Below are 22,864 nucleotides of genomic sequence, written 5' to 3' on the forward strand. Positions count from 1 at the left end.
ATCCGATGATCCTCAACTCCACTTTTCTGCCTTTTCCCATAATGCACAGTTCCCTGACCGATTAAAAATCTGTCAAACTTGCCCTTGAATGTACTTAACGATCCAGCCCCCTGCAGTAATTCCCACCTCCCCTGATTTCATTTGTGCCAAAAAATCTGTTGGTATCAAACTTTGAATATCTTTGACTGCTGAGCACCAGCAGTCTAGAGAAGTCCAGAAATTCCTGTGTTGACAGCACATGGTTTACTTTAAAGAAGCCATCTCTACTCTAATCTCTGGGCATCTGAAGTCTACAGTGCACCAGGCCACACATCACGTACTACACTGTGACCAGTTCCTGGTGTAAACCTCCTATGTGTCGCCTAATCTGTCATCCCAGAAACCGGAATCTCCAGTAACGAGTGCAGAACGTCACCACTCCACAGTAACAGTGGTGTCAGTGTTATTGTATAGAACTCCAATGTTGTCACCCGAAGGGATTCTAAAAGGGCTATCCGAAGATGAAGTATCGCTCCCTCCGTGCTCCTAGTAAAATGGAGACTCCAAGTTAAAAGGCTCCAAGCCTCGTTACCGCAAACTCCAGTGGCTAACCAGCACTTTTGATTCACCCATGCCATAAGACTGTAAAACCTAGGAGTTGAAATTAGGCCATCCAGCCCATCGAGTCTGCTCTGCCATTCAATCATTGTTGATAAGTTTCTCATCCCTATTCTCTCTCTTTCTTTCCTATAACTCTTGATATTCAAAAACCTACCTGTCTCCATCTTAAATATACTCAAAGATCTGGCCTCCACAGCCTTCAGTGGCAGTGAATTCCATAGATTCCCCACTCTCTGGCTGAAGTAGTTTCTCCTTATCTCCGTTCCAAAAGGTCTTCCCTTGACTCTAAGGCTGTGCCCTCAGATCCTTAGCCTCTCCTACCAATGGAAAGATCTTCCCAACATCTATTCTGTCCAGGCCATTCAGTATTCTGTATGTTTCAATTAGATCCCCCCTCATCCTTCTAAGCTCCATCGAGTATAGAACCAGAGTTCTCGCATGTTCCTCATATGCCATTTGATCACAATGCATATTGGATAATGTGAATGTCACTATATCCATCTTCCTTATCCTTGCCTCCCCATGACTTTTTATGGTTTAATGTTTCAAATACATGTGTGCATCTTTCTTTTGAAAAGCTATTCTGAATTCATCACTGCTTCTGTCAGGTCATTTACTGTTTTAACAGAAGTTCAGTAAAATTTTAAATCTCATATGGTCCCCTTGTATAACGGTGGGGTTCTTAAATTTCCACCTTCCGGTTACCAACTCGCTTGTGGCAATAATTGGCTGAATTCACTTTGTCAAACCTTGAGATTTTGAGCATGTCTTGTCAGAGCTCCTCTTTGCTCGAATAAAAATCCATTTGTGGGTGACGGGCATCATAGGCGAAGCCAGTATTTATAGTCCATTTGCAATTGTCCTCGAGGAGGCTCTGAGTTGGTTTCTTGAACTATATGCATCAGAGCCATTAGTGACTCTTCAGATACTGAAGCTGTCCATGCCTGAATGCAGCAACATCTGGACAACGATCGAGGGTTGTGTTGAAAAGTGGCAATTGACATTTGTCCCACACAAAAGCCAGGCAATCACCTTCTCCAACAAGAGAGACTCTAACCATTATCCCTTGACATTCAATGGCGTTACCATCACAACCTTGCTATCAACATCCCAGGAGATTGACCAGACACTTAACTGGGCTAGCCATATAAGAATGACTATATTGAAGTTTGATTCAATCCAAAACACAGAAGCTCAGTTGATTGGCACTACATCCACAAACATCCTCTCTTTCCATGACTAGCACTCAGTAGTAGCAGCAGCATGTCTCATTTACAAGTGAATTGCAGAAATTAACCGAAGTTACTTAGGCAACACTTTTCAAAGCCACGACCACTGCCATTGAGCAACATATGGACAATAGACATGTGGGAACTCCACAACTTGTACATCCCACTCCAAACTGTTCACCATCCTGATTGACAATATATCGCTGCTGCTTCGCTATCACTTAGTCAACATTAGGGAATTCCCTCCCATACGGCTTTGTAGCACATGGACTGCAGCAGTTTAAGAAGACAGCATGTCACTCTCTCCTGATGCTACCTGGCTTGCTGTGTTCTTCCAGCCTCCTGCTTGTCTACTACCACCTTAAGGACAATGAGAGAGGGGCAATAAATGCTGGCCCAGTTTGCAACATCCACGTCTCAAGGCTATAAAAATCTTTTTTTCTAAAATGTAGAGTGGCTACAAGAGCAGGTCAGTGAGAAACTCAGTATCTTACTCTGTCCATCATCTACAAAGTACATGTCAGGAGTTTGATGGAATACTCCCCACTTGTCTGGATTGGCATCCTCTGCCTTAAATCCTAGCCTGGCAGTTGTGTGTTGCGAATGTTACTTGCCACTTGGTGGGCTAAGCCTAAATTTATCACCCATTTTGCTGCCGTGAGAATGAACTACTTTTGCTCAAAGCCTAGTAAGTTACGTCTAGAACGATAAATGTCTTGAAGATTCTATGAAGTTTAGACAAAGTTAATGAGTTAGATTGAAGCATGAGAGAAGGAGGATTGTGCTGTTTTTTGAAGTATGATCATCACTTGATAGAATGTTGTAAGTAGATGTAAATACAAAATGTTGTTTTACAAATCATTTATATCTCACATCCCTCCCTGTCCTTATAGACATAAAACACAGAACAATACAGTTTAGAACAAGCCCTTCAGCCCTCGATGTTGCGCCGACCTGTGAACTATTCTCAGCTTGTCCCCCTGCACTATATCCCAAAATCATCCATGTGCTACTTTATCTACTTTAGTGATAAATTGTAGGGACAGACCATTGATAAACTTCAATTCCAGCTTGAAATCTAGGCATGCTCCTAGAAGCCATTCGAGGCTACCTGTTCTCCTTTTTAAAGCTGATCCAACAGGTGTGCCCAAGTACCCTGTAGTTAGATTCTGTCTCCCCAAGCCTACCACTACATTTCAGTTGCCAGCTGTTATCGAAGAGATCCTCTGGAAAACATGTGGCCCACCATGATGCACATTTTCCAAAATGGAGAAAAATATAATAGGGTTTGTTTTTGTTTTGCTAATCTGTGAAAGTATTTTCCTGGATGTGTGTATCAGAGCTCGTAACTCCCTGCTTCTCCCTGCCCCTCCACTTTCTGCCCTACATCCCACATTTATTAAAATATGATCTATCAACTGGGCTGTCATTACTTTACATATTGACCCTCCGCTTGTTTCTTGTGCATGTTAATTAACACTATTAATTCTGCAACGCTGTAGCAGGAGGCTCATCATTATAAAGAATAGTGCTGTTTACTATCTTGGTTGCCTAGTTGTAAGAATTAATTATCTTGACATTCCCCTTCAACTACTGCTGTGGCATAGCCTGCTGTACTGAGGTGGAAATTATCAGCACCCATTTATAGACTTTTCTGTGCCCCTGACTCCAGTTTAATAGATAATCTGTTTTCACTGAAACTATGAAGCTCTAAGTAAGTCATTAACAACAGTTTTGCCCTGGTCTTTGTGTGCTGCTTAACCTTTCACCATTGATTACAGTATAGATAACGATGTAAACATATGGTAGCTCAGTGGTTAGCACTGTTGCCTCAGTGCCAGGGACCCAGGTTTGATTCCAGCCTCAGGCGACTGTCTGTGTGGAGTTTGCACATTCTCCCCACGTCTGCGTGGGATTCCTCCAGATGTTCCTGTTTCCTCCCACAGTCCAAAGATGTGCAGGTTAGGTGGATTAACCGTGGGAAATGCAGGATGACAGGGATAGGGTGGGGAGGAGTGTGGGTGGTTGTTAGTGGGGGGGCTGCTGGGTGGATATTCTTTGGAGGGTGGGTTTGGACTCCAAGTGCTGAATGGCCTGCTTCCACACTCTAGGGATTCTATGATTTAAAGATTTGTCTAACAAGATTTCAACTTATTTTTCTAGCCACCACCCAAGATATATGACAAGCAGCTAGATGAAAGGGATCACACTATAGATGAGTGGAAAGGTAAGATGTTGAAATCAGTGCATTCTTTGAATGCTGAAAATATTTGTGACGTGTATTCCTCTTGAAGATAAAATGTAATGTGAGTGAGCACTATTGTTCTTTGCTGAAGCTATGAGCAAGCTTACTAACACTTAATCCAGAGTAACTAAAAGTAATTAACTATGATCCTGAGTGAAGGAAAGGATATGCAGAATTGTTCCAAGTGCTGTTCATTTTTGAAACATAACGCCATACTATATATGCAACATTTGTCCCTTTTAAAAAGCTTCATTCTTGGCATCGATCTGAGTTCTTTGAATAGGATTGTGCCTTCCTGTTGAGACACTCAATGTTGATAGGAAGTCAGCAGAACATCTTAGACCCATGTCATTGAAAGGAAAGGTTGACAACTGCTGGAAATCTGAAAGTTCAGCCCACTCCCCCTTCCCCCTAAAAATGCTTGACGTAATCTGAAGGATGTTGTGAAACTTGAAAGGATTCAGAAAAGATTTACAAGGATGTTGCCAGGGTTGGAGGATTTGAGCTGTAGGGAGAAGATGAATAGGCTGGAGCTGTTTTCTCTGGAGCGTAGGAGGCTGAGGGGTGACCTTATAGAGGTTTATAAAATCATGAGGGATGTGGATAGGGTAAATAGATAAAGTCTCTTCTCTGGGATGTGAGGAGCCCAGAACTAGAGAGCATAGGTTTAGGGTGAGAGGGGAAAGATATAAAAGAGACTTAAGGGGCAACTTTTTCATGCAGAGGGTGGTGCGTGTATGGAATGAGCTGCCAGACGAAGTGGTGGAGGTTGGTGCAATTACAGCATCTGGATGGGTATATGAATAGGAAGGGTTTAGAGGAATATGGGCCAAGTGCTGGCAAATGATTAGGTTGGGCTATCTGTTCGGTATGGACGAGTTGTACCGAAGGGTCTGTTTCCATGCTGTACATCTCTCTGACTCAATTAGGGATTCCCTCAACATGGAGAGGGAGCTGAGTTAATGTTGGGATTTTCACAAGGAGAGAATTTTCGGCAGATCGCTGCTTAGTTCAAACTTTTCTCTAAGTCAGTGTTGTTCTATGTTCCTTGCTAGGTCTTCTGCATCCAGTTTCTTCAGAACTGAGCAGCACAGTGATCCCTCAGTAAGCTGTCAGATGCCAGTTGGGATCGGGAGGTGGGGACTAACCTATCATGTGGGTTTGAAAATTCAGTGTAGATGTTTGTGAATGGATGAACAGGCTGGTTGGGAGGGTGGGGGGTGTCAGGGGGGTCAGTGAGAATGATTGAGTGGCAGGTCTTTAGTTACCTTGATGTCCAAATAGGTTTTCAACTGTCCAGTACTTTCTGGGCAGCTACTGAAATAAAATACTGCAGAAATGCTCAAAGTCTCCAACTCTGGATTCAGAATCCGAGGGGGTCCTGATGAGCAGGGGAATTGGTTTGCAAGGTCGGGCATCCTCCTCAGTTCCCACTGAGGCCAATTTCTGCAGTCCAAATGTTCATGCTGGGTAAAACATCCGGACTCCAATCCAGAAACCAGAAGATCTGGGCCAAGTCATAGTCATATAGCACTGAAACAGACCCATTGGTCCAACCAGTCCGTGCCAAGCATAATCCCAAACTAAATAGGTTGACTGCACTTGGCCCAAGTCCCTCTCCAAACATTTCTTATTTATGTATTTATCTAAATGGCTTTTAAGTGTTGTAACTGTACCTGCATCCACCACTTCCTGTGGAAGTTCATTCCACATGCAAACCCCTCTGTATGAAAAGAATTATTGCTCCTCACGACTTTTAAAATTTTTCTCCTCTCATCTTTACAAATATGCCCTCTAGTCTTGAAATCCCCACCCTAGGGAAAAGACATCTGCCAATCACATTATCTATACCCCTCATGATTTTATAGACCTCTATAAGGTCACCTGCTCAAACTCCGAAGCTCCTGTGAAAACATTCCCAGGCTATTCAGCCTCAACTTATAATTCAAATTTGATAAACTTCCATCAGAATTTAAAAGGTAAAGATGTGATGGGTTAAAATCAACAACCGAAGCAGAGAAAGAAGGGAGGGGGAAAATCGGCTGAGGACAGAGGTGAAAAATGGGAGATTCTGTAATAGGTTGCTGGTAAAAGGCAATGATAATGAGGTAAGGCATAGAAATGAAAGATTTGTCTGGTGGAAGAATAAGCTGATGGTAAGAATAATTACCATCAGCAGTTGTCTCCAGTCCAAGCTAGCAACAAAATCAAACATCTCAAAATGGGCTCAGATTATAACCTGAAGTTGTTGAACTCTTCAGAGAATCTAGAATGCTGTAGATCAGCTGATTAAACCCCAAAGTGGCATTCCTTGAGCTTGCATTGGGATGCTGAAAGAATTAAAATGATGGGCAACTGTGTTCAGGATTGCACTTGGGAACTGGATGGGAATATTCTGCAAAGCAGTCGCTTCAACTATCTCGTCTTCCCACCACAGAGGGGACCACAGCATGGAAGCTATTTTTGCAGTGTACAATCCCTAAAACACTCCTCGTTTCTCCCAGGAAGTCTGCAGTAATCTCTGATTATTCTTCTTTCCTTTTTGGATTTTCACGGAAAGGGACTGATTTTGATGAACCTGGAATGTGTGTACTTCTGGGTTTGGTATTTTCAGGCTGACTACCAAAGCCATTCTTTGTTGCTAAGTGATGCAGGTGTAATAGTTTTTGCAACCTCATGATTATTACACCCTGTGTAAGCCTGTGCTTCAATAAACAGATTAATCTCCTTTGTCTGCAGAGTTGATATACAAGGAAGTACTGGAGTGGGAAGAGAGGATGAAGAATGGTGTTATACGAGGCCAACCACCTCCTTTAGGTTAGTTATTGCAAGAATATTTTGGTACCAAACTTCAAAGAGGGCACATTTGCAACATTAATATCTTCAGTCATCTACAGAGGTTTTAGATATTTAACATTCTAACCTTCACCTGAGTACTAGTTAGTTTGAAGTGATTCAGAATGGATGTTCTGATTCAAGTTGAACTCATTGGTCATTGGTTTGATTCCAAGTGAAAGAAACACATTAAGTAAATAAAACATTTCTGCATTTGAAAGGTTCCAATCTTAGGATCTGGCGATGTAGATAGAACAGTACATGCGTATTAGAAAGGATAAATTGTTTTTAAAAGACTGGTAACTCTGTATCCACCTGGAGTTGAGACTAGTTGCATTCTAATTGTTGAGCATTTTCAAGACCATTATTGCAGGGTCGAGGGTAGAATTGGCAAGCATTTGATGGTGCTAGTTTTTGTTCAAAAACATAACTCTAAACAGTGCAGCACTACCATCTGCTGGGAGCACAGCATCATTGCACCTTAATTCGGCATCAGTAGAATTTCTTGCTTGTACCTGTTCTGTAGATCTGTCCTCAATTATGACATGACTGTAGAATTGTATAGTCCAAACCTGCCTCAGGCGACTGACTGTGTGGAGTTTGCACATTCTCCCCGTGTCTGCGTGGGTTTCCTCCAGGTGCTCTGGTTTCCTCCCACAGTCTAAAGATGTGCAGGTCAGGTGAATTGGCCATGCTAAATTGCCCACAGTGTTAGGTAAAGGGGTAAATGTAGGGGTATGGATGGGTTGCACTTCGGCGGGTCGGTGTGGACTTGTTGGGCCGAAGGGCCTGTTTCCACACTGTGAGTAATCTAATCTAATCTAATCTAAAACCCAAGCAAGATATCTGATCTGGTCTTCAGCCTACAGTGGAACCTGATGGTGAGACTATTAAAAAGAAAAACATAATGGCCTAGCTGAAATGATTAGTTTAGCTCAGTATTTGAGAAGAATTGTATGTTAATTTGGCTTGCATCAGTTTGAAACCCCATGATCTTTAAGTTACTTATTATTAAGGCATAACCTTCCAGCATAGTTCCCTAGCCAGTTGCTTGTGCAGATGTGCTTGTCCAGTTGTCAATACACATTCTATTTCCTCAATTTGTGCACGTGTGTGTTGTGAACTTATTTAATATCTCCAGGAATCAGGGCAATGGTAACAGTCCTGCATTGATTGGATGTAAATTTTTACCATTTTGGGAATTTTGTTAAACTTTTTTTTCCAGTAAGTTCACTGCTTCTGTAAACTTGCCTTGATCACTTGCTTTTTCGTAGAGTTCATAATCTGAAGGTTAGCAATCACTTTATTTGAATAAATCTAAATAATCAATTATACATCTCATTCTGTGTCACTGAGTTTGCAACAGTTTAGCTGTTATTACAGACAGTGGCAACATATTTGAATATTATACGATACCTGTGTAATTCTGCATAGAAATTTGAATAAATGAATGAACAAAGAATGACTATAAGGCCTATATGCAGCAAGTGAAGTCTGCACTGAGTTAATTATACTGTACAAGATGTCTTTTTGCAGTCTGCTTTCAATTCTAAACTCCTTAACTAAAATTATCTGATAATGGTTTTAGCATAACATTCTGACTTTCCACATTATTTGTGACTTATTCTTAAGGATTAGAAAATTCAGTTTCTTTGAGGGAAGAGAAAGCTCTCTCTCCTATCATGAGTAGAAAGTCTACAGAGTTTATCTCATTTTCAATGCCAGCTTGTCATTATGCTTTCTCCCACTGTTAGTTTAAATTCACCACAATCTGAACCTGTAATTATGATGGTTATTTTGCTTGCACTTCATACATTGCATACTTGCCAATTAAATATTTTAGATTCCCTACAGTGTGGAAATAGGCCCTTTGGCCCAACAAGTCCACACCGACCCTCCGAAGAGTTGCCTACCCAGACCCATTTCCCTCTGACTAATGCATCTAACACTGTGGGCAATTTAGCATGGCCAATTCATCTGACCTGCACATCTTTGCGACTGTGGGAAGAAACCCTCGCAGACAGGAGAGAATGCACAAACTCCACATGGTTGCCCAAGGCTGGAATCGAACCTGGGTCTCTGGTGCTGAGAGGCAACAGTGATCACCACTAGGCCACCATGTCACCCTAATATTTGTGAGCATACAGTAGCTTGATATGTTCATCTGTGCAATTAGTCACAGCTCTCATCAGATCTGTGGGCGCAGAGAATTTGTGTATATTTAAGGCCAAGATAGATTCCTGATCAGTTCAGGAATCAAAGGTTACAGGGAAAAGACAGGAAGGTGGACGTTAGGAATATCAGATCAGGCATGATCCTATTGAGCAGTGGAACAGGTTCCAGGGGCTGTTTGGCCCACTCCTGTTTTTATTTCACATTGTCTAATAAACATGAATTTATAAATAAGGTGTGTCCCATTAAGACAGAGGTGAGTTTTATTTTTTTTTCTCCTGAGTCTGTGGAGCAGTCTTCCCCTGAGTGGAGGCACAGCTATTGTGTAGAAATGCTTATATCATTAAAAGGGAGTGAAAAGAGAGCAGGCAAGTGAAGCTGAGGTGGTGATCAGATCAGCCATCATCTTTCATACTGAACAGTGCAGCAGGCTCAATGGGCCAAATGGCTTGCTCCTGCTCCTGATTCTTTAGTTTATATATAACCATCCACTTGAATAAAATATAGAGGCTGCAAGGATCCAAATAACTTTGACAATCGCCCATGATGGAATTGAGCCACCTTCAACAATAAAGGAGCCCATCCTTATTCCATTTCACTTTTATGTTTCAGAGCACTTGGTAAAATCAAACTGGCACTTCTTTTTACGGTTGAGTATGCATAAAGAGGGGATCATTTTTCACTCTTCCAGTCCTGACACTTCTGTTCCCGATCTTGATTCCAGTTGGTCACCTTATTGCTGAAGGAAGTTTGCCTGTAACGATTCAGAGCATTTAAGTTGTACAGGTGGAAGATCTTTTACCTGAACATCCAAAAATCGAAAAGCTCTGAAATCCGAAGGTTTTTTTTTGTGAAGTTTCTTATTGTTTGCCGAATCAAACCGTTAACCCAAGTCGATACCCACTCGATGTGTGTCACTCAGATGTGACATGGAGGGGTGTGGCCAAGCACGTTCTTCCTTCCTAGTCTGCTTCTTCCATAAGATTTCTTAAAATGTCACCATTATATTGTCACTTATTCTGAAAACCGAAAAATTCCGAAAAACAGCTGGTCCTGAGCATTTCTGATGAAGGAACCTCTACCTGTACCAAAATGGCAAAGAGCTGCTGAAGGAAGCAGTCTGAGCAGCTGACCACTTCACTCAAATGACCAAAGTAAAGCTTTGAGCAGGGACTTGTATATGGTGTGAGGAAGGATCATCCCTGACGTCAGATGGAGACATTACAGAACTACAGTAATTATTCACTTTTGAAGAAGATTTGATGAACGAATGTGTTTTCTCTTTGGAAAATGTTATGTTACTTTCCCACTCGCTTGGATTTGTTAAACTTTTGTTAATTATGTTTCGTAAACGCTGGGAAAGGAAATCTCAACACAAACCACTGGAAAAGTTTGTTTTTCAGAAATTCCATGAATGAAAACTGAGTCAGTGTGGCGGCCTGCACCTTGGTTTCTCACATTCCCTTTTTCCAGGTTTCCAAATCTGTCAGTTTTCCAGATCCTTGGTTTATTGCTTGGATTAAATCTCTGATCACAAGCCAGCACTGGAACTATAAGACTTCACTGTACACGATTAGTTTTCACTGAGGGCTAAAATATCCACATACCTGAATATGTGGTTGATTTTCTCCCCTGTCCAATTGTGTGCACGCTTTAAACTACACTTGGTTTTTCCTAGTGTACTTACTGGCGTGTTATTTTTGCCATTTATCTGCAATCCACACTTAGTATCAAAAATTGCTGGACATCACAGCATCAGCCCGTCGTTAAAAAGAGCAAGCCAACATTGAAGACTCATCTGAACTCGAAACATTAGCTTACTCTCACTCAATGGATGCTGTCCAACCCACTGTGATCTCCAGCATTTTTTTTGCTTTCAGTTCACATTCCAGTATCTGTAGTAATTAACTCCTTCATTCAGTTGAAACTGATGAAATGAGGATGTTTAACCCAATTTCTTTTGGCCAATGGTCTCAGAACTGAGTAAACACAAATACCATTTTAAATCCAGATCCCTAACTTATGGCCACTTTTTTAAATCTAGTTTACTTCTAATTACTGATCAATAAAACACAAGCTTGTACAGAGGGAGAAAAAAACCCTGCAGTCAGAGCTGCAGCTTCAACCTGATTGTTACGAGGAGGTTTGAACAGGTTCCCCTCTTGTCCCCCCAGTTTCTGGATTGGTTGTAAGAGTGAATTTGAAAGGGATCAGATGTTGCCAGTTGTCTATGTTTACCTCTGTGACACTTAGGATAAAGAAACTAAGACTGCCAAAATCCTTGCATTACTAAGCTGGGAATTGGTGTTATCGAACTTGGGTAAATATATATAAAGTTTTTTTAAAAACTGCTTGTTTTGTGCCATAGGCATGCAAAGGTGGTAAAGAACAAATTAACATAGAGTTCATGAATGAAAGAAATGTGATAAAATGTTTTTTTGATGTGGGGGACTCTTTTTAAAGACGCATCACTTCAATTGATGATAGGTGGGATAGCAAAGAAGGCGTTTGGTATGCTTTCCTTTATTGGTCAGTACATCGAGTATAAGAGTTGGGAGGTCATGTTACAGCTGTACCGGACATTGGTTAGGCCTCTTTTGGAATATTGCATGCAACTCTAGTCTCCACCCTAATGGAAGGATGTTGTGAAACTTAAAGGGTGCAGAAAAGATTGATAAGGATGTTGCCAGGGTTGGAGGATTTGAGTTATAGGGAGAGGCTGCACAGGCTGGGCCTGTTTTTCCTGGAATGTCAGAGGCTGAGGGGTGACCTTAGAGGTTTATAAAATCACGAAGGGCATGTATAGGATGAATAGACAAGATCTTTTCCCTGGGGTGGGGGAAGTCCAGAACTAGAGGGCATAGGTTTTGTGTGAGACGGGAAAAATTTAAAGGGGACCTAAGGGATAACTTTTCACACAGAGGGTGGTGTGTGTATAGAATGAGTTGTTGGAAGTGGTGGAGGCAAGGCTGGCACAATTAAAACATTTAAAAGGCATCTGGATGAGTTTATGAATAGGTGGGTTTTGGAAGGAAGTGGGCTGGGTACTGGCAAGCGGGACTGGATTAGGTTAGGAAATCTGGTTAGCTTGGACGAGTTGGACTGAAAGGTCTGTTTCCATGCTGTACAGCTCTGACTGACTCTACGTCCTGGGCACATTGGTGCTGAGTCAGTTCCTTCCTTTAAGATTCTCTGTTTGCAGTAGTTATACTTCTTCAGATGATTTACAGCAAATAGGATGCAACATTTGAGAGAAAGATGGATAATGCTGTTGTCCCTTTGGTTGTCCCATTGATCTCTCCTGTTTTACGATGGTTCAGGTGAGAGTAGCTTTCACTGGGGTTTTTTTTCCCCCCTCTGTACGTAGCAGCCAAAGGTGGCTGTTGTCATGAGACAGGTTTTCAGACTGCAAAGTCATGGTCTCCAAATGAGCTGTCGTGGTGATCCCATCAAGTATTTGGATTGTCCCGCAACCAAAACCTTTCTTTCCAGAATAAATTGCATGCACATCCAGTGCTTCATAAAATGTGGGTCATGCAAAGAGCACAAGGAGCAAACGTACATCGACCAAAAACCGCAGCCATTCTCCAAAGATAGTGCTGCAGGAAGTAAGCGCTTGGTAAAGTGGCTTTGGATTTTTTTTTTGCTTTTTTTTTAAGAAATGAAAACTAATGAGCAAATTCTACAAACTGGGATTATGGCCTTATGTCCCATCGACTCCCACCACAGCGCCCCAACCCCTGCAGTACTGTGTGTGTCCCTGACGTGGTGATGCTATTGGTGCAAGCCCTCTTCTGACTCTTACTCCTCACCTCCTGGGCCACATCTGTGATTATGTGCTGGCCATTTTCGTATTGTGAATAATTACCTTGCAGGGAGTTTGTCAGTGGAGTCTTGTTTGCACTGTCTGCCGAGCTTTGCATTGATATCCGCAAACTGCAAGCTCTTGGAATAATCATTGATGATCGTATTAACAAATGTGAAAGTTCCTGGGATCATGTAGGCATGTTCTTTTGAAGTCCGCTTCAGTAACTCAGATTTGACAAGGTTAACATCGCAACGTCTGGCAATGAACTCAGAGTCCGCAATGTCACTTAAAATCCACTGAGTATGTAAAACCAGCTGATCACATTCAAAATTAATATTTGATCTGACTCCTCTTCATGACACTGCATTGTTGCTCTAACAATAGTGTCAGAATGTCAGCTGAAAGAAGACATTCTGAACTCATTGCAAGATTTGCACATTAAAACAAATGTTAACAAGGTGATATCTTTTTCTTTACTCGTGGAATGTGGGTGTTGCTGGCTGAGCCAACATTTATTGCCTGTCCCTAGTTTCCTTTCAGGTTTCAGCAGCTTTACACTGTCCACTTAAGTATCTCTTTATGCTGTTTGTTTATCTGATGTGGTTGGTTTGTGATTGTAATGTTGCTGAGAATAACATGTACACTGTTATTGACTGACTTCCTTATTTCTCATAGCACAGGTGCAGCAATGATCAATGGCTCTCATCATCCATCATCATCTTCATCTGTCAACGATGTGTCCTCCATGTCAACAGATCCAACGCTGGCATCGGATACCGACAGCAGCCTAGAAACATCGGCGGGACCTCTGGGCTGTTGCAGATGACTAGCCTCCCTCTCTCTGGGGTCTTATTGTTTGCGCTAAATCTTAGAGAGGGTAGACCAGCTTTTTAAAAAGCTCCAACTGTGTTTTAATTTTATTGGAATCAGTTTCCCAGATAGAGTACAACTTTCAATTATGTTGGATATACATACAGTAACTCAGTACAGCAACCTTAGTCCAGGGCAAGTAACCCTAAAGCATGACTTGTAACAGACAGATATTTAACATCATTACATTTAGGTCTGTTTTGGGAGGAAAAATGAGCTCAAAATACAAACAAGTTCCAGAGTCCAAATCCGGTGCGCAGAGGGATGACTTAGTTAGGCTACTTTTTCTCTCTCGCACTCTTGCATGAAGTGGTTTTACACAATTTAAACATTCTAAGGTCTTTTCTAATCTAGTTGGCTCTGGCTTAATGCTAGTTGTGGACTAGGACAACAAATCATTATGTGTTGAAAACGTAGAATACCGGTGTCTGCAATAAATTTTGGTTGACTGTGTGACCTACCTGTTTACATTACACGTCCAAAGCTGAAGCCGAGTGTGTTTTAGATGTTAGTGCAGCCACTTTGGATAGGCAAGGCTACTGGGTTTAACACTAAGAGTATTCAAACTGATGGTGAAGACTCGCCAGTTGTTTAAGGTAATAGAGACTTGAAAATGGGAAGAGAAAATGTGGCATCAACGACTGAGCATCACAGACGAATTCCGCACAAAACCAGTTCTATATCTTGAGTCAGTGCCAGCACCAAACTATTTTAATAAAAATCAGCTTGCCCCTAATAAGCTGTTCCTTGTAAGTGAGTGATTTGGTTAATCCATTTGTTGTATTAGGAGTTCACAGGATGTAGTGCCCTGTAATAATCATGGTTTAATTTGTAACTAGTTTTACCTAATACAACTTGTCAAAATGCCAACCTTGACGAGAATCAGTGCAGTAGGGTTATGTTTCAGGCAAACATTACAAGCTTCATGAGTTGACAGAAGTAACTTATCAAAAGAGGTTTTTAAATAATTGATGAACTACCTCACACAATCAATGTACCATTTCAATGCCATCGAGTTGCTCGCTTTCCTACCATTCAGTACAATGATGGAATGTAACAGTTTTAATTTATTTCCACTGTTAAGTGTCCCTGGTCCCACCACCAGGAGTCCACCAAATTCACAGCTGAAACTATTGTGAAGAGGGAAACATTGTTATACATGTACTTTGTTTGTTAGAGAGATGTTTAATGCATTTTGTATATTTGTTTTCTCATAGTGGATGTGCAATAATATTTGCAAATTGTGATACAAATTTGATTGTAAAGATGGGATAGCTGTGATGTGGTATACTTATTTTGGACCCTGTTGGAATGTGAAGGGATTGTAGGCTTTTTTTCCCCCCCTTTTTAACTTCAGTTAGACTAGTGTAAAATGTAAGATTGTAATAATGCCATGGTTAGGTAGTTGAGGGCATGGTGCCTGCATCTGCTCCTTGGGTTAGTTTATTTTTTTAAGTGTATACCTGTGCTGAATACTTGTTACACATTAATATCCAGTATGGACTGCAGGAACATTTGCAGTGAATTGGATATTACAGAAAATAATTGAGATAATTAGTGTTAATGAACAATGTTCATCTTTTAATAATGATTTTGTACTGCAAATAGCCATCTTTAGTTATAGTTAACAACGGAATAAAAATTTGATTTTTCGTGTCTCGTGAGCACAACAGTGAGCCAACCTTGGAGTTTGCACTATAGGATATTGTGATGTTCATGTTTATAGTGGATTGAGTGAACTAAGGTGTGCAATCTCCTAGGGCATGGGGTGATTTACAGATTTACTCAAACAATATCTTAATCAGTCTCTGAAATGTTAACTCCATTTATTAACAATTCTCTCAATCTCCCTCAGTACAAGTCCCAGCTAAATCCTTTCTCATTGGGATGTGATTGTCATTTTGATGCTAATTATTTTGTGCCAGAATTTAATTTAAACTGATTATACTGGTTACAATAGGATTAACAGTAAAATTGAATTGCATTTTAGACTCCATGCAGGATAGAAATCTTCTGGATTTTTTTTCTCCTCAAAATTTAACTGCATATGAAGTTTAAAAATAAGCTAGCTTAATTAAATGTAAACTTATTTTCAGATTGATTTTAGGATTTTGCTGTGGAGTTTAACACATTGCATTTCCCCTAACCTCGTCCCTTTGAGTGCAGTGAAATTATCTGCATTTTGCATAACAGACAAGACCAACCTTTATTTCCATCTTTAAACTGAGTAGCTTACCAGACCATTTAAAAAAAAACATTTGAGTTAATAACGTTGCTGTGCTTCTGGAACCTGGATAAGGGAGGTCAGTTTTCTTCCCTAAAGGACATTAATGAGCTATACGAAAATTTATAATCCTGTTATCAAATGGTTACTACTGCTGATACTAGCATTTTTAAATTACTTCATTCGTAAAATTGAATTACCCCAACTTCAGTGGGATTTAAACTTGTCGCCTTTCATTTGTCCAGGTCTTTTTACCAGTCCAGTAAAGTAACCACTAAGCTACCAAATTATTACTTGTGTATAGATAAATCTTCACAAACAATGCTGCAAATGTACAATAGATCAGACAGCTGTTGGGGGATAAATTGGTTAATTTGTGTGATATCATCCAGTTATCAATTCAGGAAATATAAACTTTTTCCTCCTTTACAGTTATTGACTGTCCTATTCTGTATGTGGCAGCATTTATGTGTTGTTTCAGTTACAAAGTTGATTTTTAGTGTCTTAAACCACAGGGTTAAACAGCACTGTTACCATTTTAAAAACCTGCTTTGCCTTCCAATTAATACTTTGCAAAATAATTTCTCCTTTGTTTCACACAATGCTTATTCCCCATTCAAGTTCTTTCCTGGAAAAGTACCTATTTTTCACACATTGTTTGTATCTTCATGTAGTTTTACTGTTTCCATGTGTCATACAAATAATTCTGTTGTTGGTGCCAAATTTGTAAAAGGGTTGAGGGAAATAGTTACCGGTAACTGTAAGGTTTTCACAAAATTTGCCAGTCACTCGCAGATTCCCTTGTATGAGCTAATTCCTTAAGTTAGTTTTTCTTATATCCATAGTGATTCTCAAACTTATGACATTTTACGTGAAGCTACATTTTGTGGATTTGTATTTCATGCTTTGTCAATGCTCCGTAATCTTCCAATATGGAGAAAAATAAATGTTGGAAGTGTAATTTTCACTTGTGATCTGACATGTTTTATCTCTCGTGATGGATGAGGGGATGTGGACACATGGAGAAAAGTGATTCTGTTTCTTTGAAAAAAAAGTTGATTGTCACTCCAGTAGTCCCAAAGTTAGTCGTGGGCTGCTTCCAGTCACTTGGCTGACTGTGTTCCCAAGATGCAGTAAACTTGCTTTTTCTTGCATTGATCCGCTTTCTAATTGCGATGTGCATTTCAACAAAATGCAGTGTTTAAAAATAAATAAATTATGGCACAGGGTCACTTTATGTTGGTTTGCTTTCTTCCATAAATGCGATTAGAATTGGGTGGGTTCTTGACTTAACAAACTGACCTCTCGACAATAACACTGAATAAGCAAAGAGTACAATTTAGAATGATGTATTGGCCCTCTGCCTATGACCCTGAGCTTGTGTTGGAGACTACCTAGTGTCAGCTTGCCGCACAAGTACTTAAATTAGATAACTGACATTGCAGAAAGTACTCTGTCTTAATGGTGATCCTCTGACTTCCTGGTGTCAACTGAGTTGTCAACTGAAGTATTGTAGTTTAACAGCATTTACTCTCTTTGCCTATACTAATTACATGATGCTCACGGAATTAATTTGAACATAAAACCGAAAAGAACTGCAGGTGCTGTAAATCAGAAACAAAAAAACAGAATTGCTGAAATAGCTCAGGTCTGACAGCACCTGCAGAGAGAAATCAGTTAATGTTGCCGGGTGAGTGACCCTTCCTTATTAATTTGAACAGGTTTGATTTTGATTTTTGATTTAAGCTTCATTGTCATATGTACTGGAATACGGTGAAAAGTGCGTGTCACCACACATCTTAGGTGCGAAGGTACTTATATACAAGTAGTAACATAGAAATTAAAGTTAAAAGTAAAGTGTAACACAGTATAAGTAGAGAAATTAAGAAATGAAGTTAGAAGCGAACATTACAGTCCAATTTAAGTGGAAAAGTAAAGCTAAAGTCAGCAGTTAATAGCATTTGAAAATATGGCACATTGCATGGGTCCAGATGATTGTCTAGTTTATTTACTGTAGATGTTGCCAGGTGCCTAGCTTTCCACTAAAGTGGCTTGTTGCAGGCTCTGTCTTTACTCCACGAAGACCTTTATCATTAATCTGTCTGTAACACTACAATTGCCAAAGCCAGCTGAAGTTAGGTTATTTGTCATTTCTTTGGATTGAGAGATTTGGTTAAAGAATGTAGATGTAAGTTATCTAGAGATTTAAGGTAGCAATTTGTTTGGGGCACAGTCTATTGAATATTGCACACTAATAATTATCTGACATCCAGCACAGGATGATAATGTTGGAACAAGGTAGTTTTGCCTGAAATGTGGTATGACACCTTTCTGTTGGAGACATCTGTAGATTTTAATATAAAGTCTTTTATAGTTTGTGAGAAGATTTGTAGCTCGGGTGCTCGTTGTTGTGGTTCTGTTCACCAAGCTGGGAATTTGTGTTGCAGACGTTTCGTCTCCTGTCTAGGTGACATCCTCAGTGCTTGGGAGCCTCCTGTGAAGCGCTTCTGTGATGCTTCCTCCGGCATTTATAGTGATTTAACTATAAATGCCAGAGGAAAGATCACAAAAGTGCTTCATGGGCTCCCAAGCACTGAGGATGTCACTTAGACAGGAGACGAAACATCTGCAACACAAATTCCCAGCTCGGTGAACAGAACCACAACAGTCTTTTATATTATATTATATTATATTATATTATTTTATATAATATTATATAAAGATTTTAAGATAAAAATCTCCTGTTCAGTCAATGACCCTACTTCATTTAACATTGAGACTTTCAGATAAAATAGATTAAATACTGAAAAATATTTACTCTTGGTTCAAGGCTTTGTAGAATATAGAAATCACTAACATTCTGTTCCAGCTCATGGGCTGCAGCATTCCTTGCTCATAAGCACTTCTTTCCCACTGTTTGTTGACAATGTGGTTAACTACACTTTATCCATTGAAAGTACTGTGTGAATAGACATCCAGGTGTTGGTTTCCTTCTTATCTTTTGAATATATCGTAAGTGCAAAGGTGAGAGCTGTCATTTTTTGGACACTGCTGATTTGTTTCATCTTGCTTCAAAAACATTTTCCTCTCCTTTCTGGACATTTGCAGTTGCTCAATTTCTTGTCTTTTCAGTTCCAAACAGCAGTCTACCAAAGCAGTAGCCAAGCCTAGTGTTCAGTGCACAGCTGCAGTTAATTACCACCTTGGCCACCTCATTGCGGTTTTACCGAGCTGTATTTTCTTGGCAAACTTGGTATGTTTATTTTCCTTAGCAATGTTTCTGCTTAAGTGCAACTTTGAGTATTTATTTGGAATGCGTGTGCGTATGTATAATTGTCTAATATATGGGCAACTTAATGCTACATATAAGATGAATGTGTGTGAATTACAAATTTGTGACCTTTTATTCAGAAAGTGGAAGGAAAAAAGGTTTTTCATAGTTTGGTGACTAAATCAATATAATTGCGATTGAATTAGTGTTTTCTTGAGAGACAGCAATCTTTATTAGAATACTGTACATATTTTGTAAGGTTTTTGAAAAATGCAGAGTTTTGTATAATCTTCATGTCCCTCCTAAAGAGGGTGCTGTTCTTTGACAGGTTCATAGTTAGTCTTGTGAATCTAGCACTGATATTGCACACCTTTTTAACTGCAAGTATCAAAATATTTTCTGACTACCATGTATTTGTAGTTAAAACATAAGGTTTCCTAAATACATAGTTACCTCTGGTTAAGATTAGATTAGATTACTTACAGTGTGGAAACAGGCCCTTCGGCTCAACAAGTCCACACCGACCCGCTGAAGCGCAACACACCCATACTCCTACATTTACCCCTTATCTAACACTACGGGCAATTTAGCATGGCCAATTCACCTGACCCGCACATCTTTGGACTGTGGGACGAAATCCACGCAGACACGGGGAGAACGTGCAAACTCTACACAGTCAGTCGCCTGAGTCGGGAATTGAACCCGGGTCTCAGGCGCTGTAAGACAGCAGTGCTAACCACTGTGCCACCGTGCCGCCCATTTTCTTCACCTCCTCATACGCCCTGGGTATCTCCACTCATAGTTATGCAAGTGCCTTACTAGCAGTATCCACCAGCTTTGTTTGAATAAGCAAAATTCACAGGGTCACTGGCTAGTGCATTTGTTGAGCCATTGTTTTGAATAACTTGACAACGGCTTCTACATAGAACTGAGGCGTTTTTCATAAATTATTGACTGTTCCTTATTGAGCTCAGTTGGTGCAGACAAGTTGATAAGTTATAGAATCTCTACATTGTGGAAGCAGGCCATTCAGCCCATTGACTCCACACTGACATTCTGAAGAGCATTCCCCCCCCCCACCACCACTTACCCTAGGATTCTGCATTTCCCGTGCGTCATCCACCTAACCTGCACACCTTTAGTCTGTGTGGGAGGAAACCCACATAGACATGGGGAGAATGTAAAAACTCCACACAGTCACCCAAGGGTGGGGTCAAACCCTGGTCCCTGACATTGTGAGGCAACCGTGTTAACTACCATGCTATCAGATGACTTCCGGCACCCTAAACTATTGTCCTATGAATCTGTACAGGATTTGGAGGAAGATTTTTTAAAAAATACAAAATGATTATGAACGTGACTGCCAGTGTGTAAAATATTTTTAAAATTCAAATATGCTGAGGACTTATTTCTAGTGGTGACCATGGACTTTGCGTACTTAAAGTCATGGAGTTATACAACACAGAAACAGGTCATTGGGCCAACATGTCCTTGCTGACCAGACATCCCAATTTGACCTCTTCCCATTTGCCACCTCTTGGCCCATATCCCTCTAAAACCTTCCTATTCATATATATCCATCCGGATGCCTTTTAAATATTGTTGTACCAGCCACCACCACTTCCTCTGGCAGATCGTTCCATACACCCACTACCCTTTGTGAGAAAAAGTTTCCCCTCTGGTCCTTTTTAAAGCTTTTTCCCACTCACTATAAACCTAAAGCACCCCACCCTTGGGAAAAGGCCTTGGCTATTCACCCTATTCATGTCCCTCATGGTTTTATAAACTTCTGTAAGGTCACCCCACTACCTCCAAGGTAAAGAAGCCCCAGCCTATCCTGCCTCTCCCTATAGCTCAAAACCCTGCAGTAAGGATGTTTTACCAGGGTAAGGTTTGGGGAATTGAATTGCAAACTTTATTTAAAGCTGCTCATTGTTTAGTATGCAATCTGATCTACCAGTGGGAGGTTAGAGTATATAATTCTCTAAGGATAGATGTTTTTGAAAAATGCAGAGTTTTGTGAAATTTTCATGCCCCTCCTATAAGAGGGTGCTTTAGGGTGTAGGTTTGCTCGCTGAGCTGTAGCTTTGATATCCAGACATTTCATTACCTAGCTAGGTAACATCATCAGTGGCGAGGGTGCTGTTCTTTGATAGGTTCATATAACTGTTAGTCTTGTGACCCTCGCACTGATATTGCACACCTTTTTATCTGCAAGTATCAGTGTTTTCTGACTACTTTGTCGTTAAAACATAAGGGTTTCTAAATACAGAGGTGCCTTTGCACAATACATATAATACCTTCGTAAAGCTAAAGTTATATTCTAACTTGAAGTCTTCCTGTGACATTGGAGGTAGAAAAATTCTTTGGTCAATAGGAGTTAAAGGTCAAGTTGACTTTCCCTACACAATTAAGTGGATATTTTCTGTTGTTGGGCTGTTTCTGTACATTGGGAAATTACTGATTTTAGTGGTATTTTAAAAGGCCTGATTTATTGACACCATTCAATTTTTGAATACAAATGCAATACCTCTGTCAGAAAGTGGAATTTTGTTTTTGAAAACGTACCACAGAAAACTGCCTGTGAAATTGCAACACGTGAAACACAAGAGTTGAGGCTTGCATGGCTGAATCATCTTCTATTGCTTAATGGTAAGTCAGCCATTCCAATCTGACAAAAAGATTGTTGGGAAGGCTATACATTGGGTTGACGTGTGGAGTTTGTAAGAGCACACTCCAGAGATACTTTTTTGATTGCAGTAAAGTAAGTGTTTTCTTGCTGGTTGGACTTATCAATCTTAAACTGCAAGAATAAATCCTCCTTGTTTTGGTCTAAAAGACTGGTTCTGTATTAATATCCATTTTGAAATGTCACATTGTATGAAGCTTAAATTCTTGTACCTGTATATTTACAGAAGAATTTTGAGGAACTTGTATTTTAAATAGTTTATACAAAAAAAAGCACATCTTAATTCATTCTTAGTGGCACAGAAATATTTTTGACAAGTTCTGGCACTGAAGTTGTGTGCACAGGTGTGTGCACGAATTATAAGCTGCTGATTTGAGTATCTTTCTCAAACTTCTGTTTTTGAGAGGTTCACTGAGCACAGTTTTCTGACTTCTCATGTGTCCAAGCCTCTTATAGAAACCCCAAAACATTAGATAAACGTTTCTTGTCTTACAACCAAAATAGTAAATTTGATTTTATGTTATCAGATAACAGCTAAAGGAATTTTCAAAAAAGAATTTTGAATGCCTTCATTTGGTTCAGCATTATTTAATTGCTGGTTGCCAATAATCCAGTTTGATTTGTAATCTCCTTTCTGATTTTTAATTGGCGTTTCCATTACTGATATTTTGCCTGTTCAGCTGTGATTGTTTCTGCTGTTCTATGAATTTTAAACCCAAGCCAAAACGTTTTTTTTTAAATTACTCAACTTGTAAGGACAAAGGTCTGACAGAGAAAATGTGCACTGTTAAAGCAAGTGGGTTCTTCTGTGGTTTTCTGTGAAAAGGCATGATGCTTTGTAACAAAGTATATACTGAGTTATGACATTGATTTGCTGTGGTGGCTGAATAATAGCTCATTTATTCCCCGTGTTGCTGGTGG

General features: G+C 40.1%; 1 protein-coding gene across 3 annotated transcripts in view; it reads left to right on the forward strand.

The window, feature by feature from the left end:
- The window catches only part of LOC132835028 (mitogen-activated protein kinase 8), a 120,520-nt gene extending 103,320 nt beyond the window's left edge, over positions 1 to 17,200 (forward strand). For 2 of the 3 annotated variants that reach the window (XM_060854282.1, XM_060854281.1), the window contains exons 10-12: positions 3,993 to 4,056; positions 6,814 to 6,891; positions 13,570 to 17,200. In XM_060854282.1, coding sequence (XP_060710265.1) covers positions 3,993 to 4,056; positions 6,814 to 6,891; positions 13,570 to 13,715 — 288 coding nt within the window. In that variant the 3' untranslated portion in view covers positions 13,716 to 17,200. Of the gene's footprint in view, positions 1 to 3,992; positions 4,057 to 6,813; positions 6,892 to 13,564 lie in introns of all 3 variants that reach the window. The other variant, XM_060854283.1, reaches the window with a different exon arrangement.
- The last annotated feature ends 5,664 nt before the right edge of the window (positions 17,201 to 22,864 follow it).

The sequence above is a fragment of the Hemiscyllium ocellatum genome, chromosome 43 (assembly GCF_020745735.1).
Source record: "Hemiscyllium ocellatum isolate sHemOce1 chromosome 43, sHemOce1.pat.X.cur, whole genome shotgun sequence".
Taxonomy (NCBI): domain Eukaryota; kingdom Metazoa; phylum Chordata; class Chondrichthyes; order Orectolobiformes; family Hemiscylliidae; genus Hemiscyllium; species Hemiscyllium ocellatum.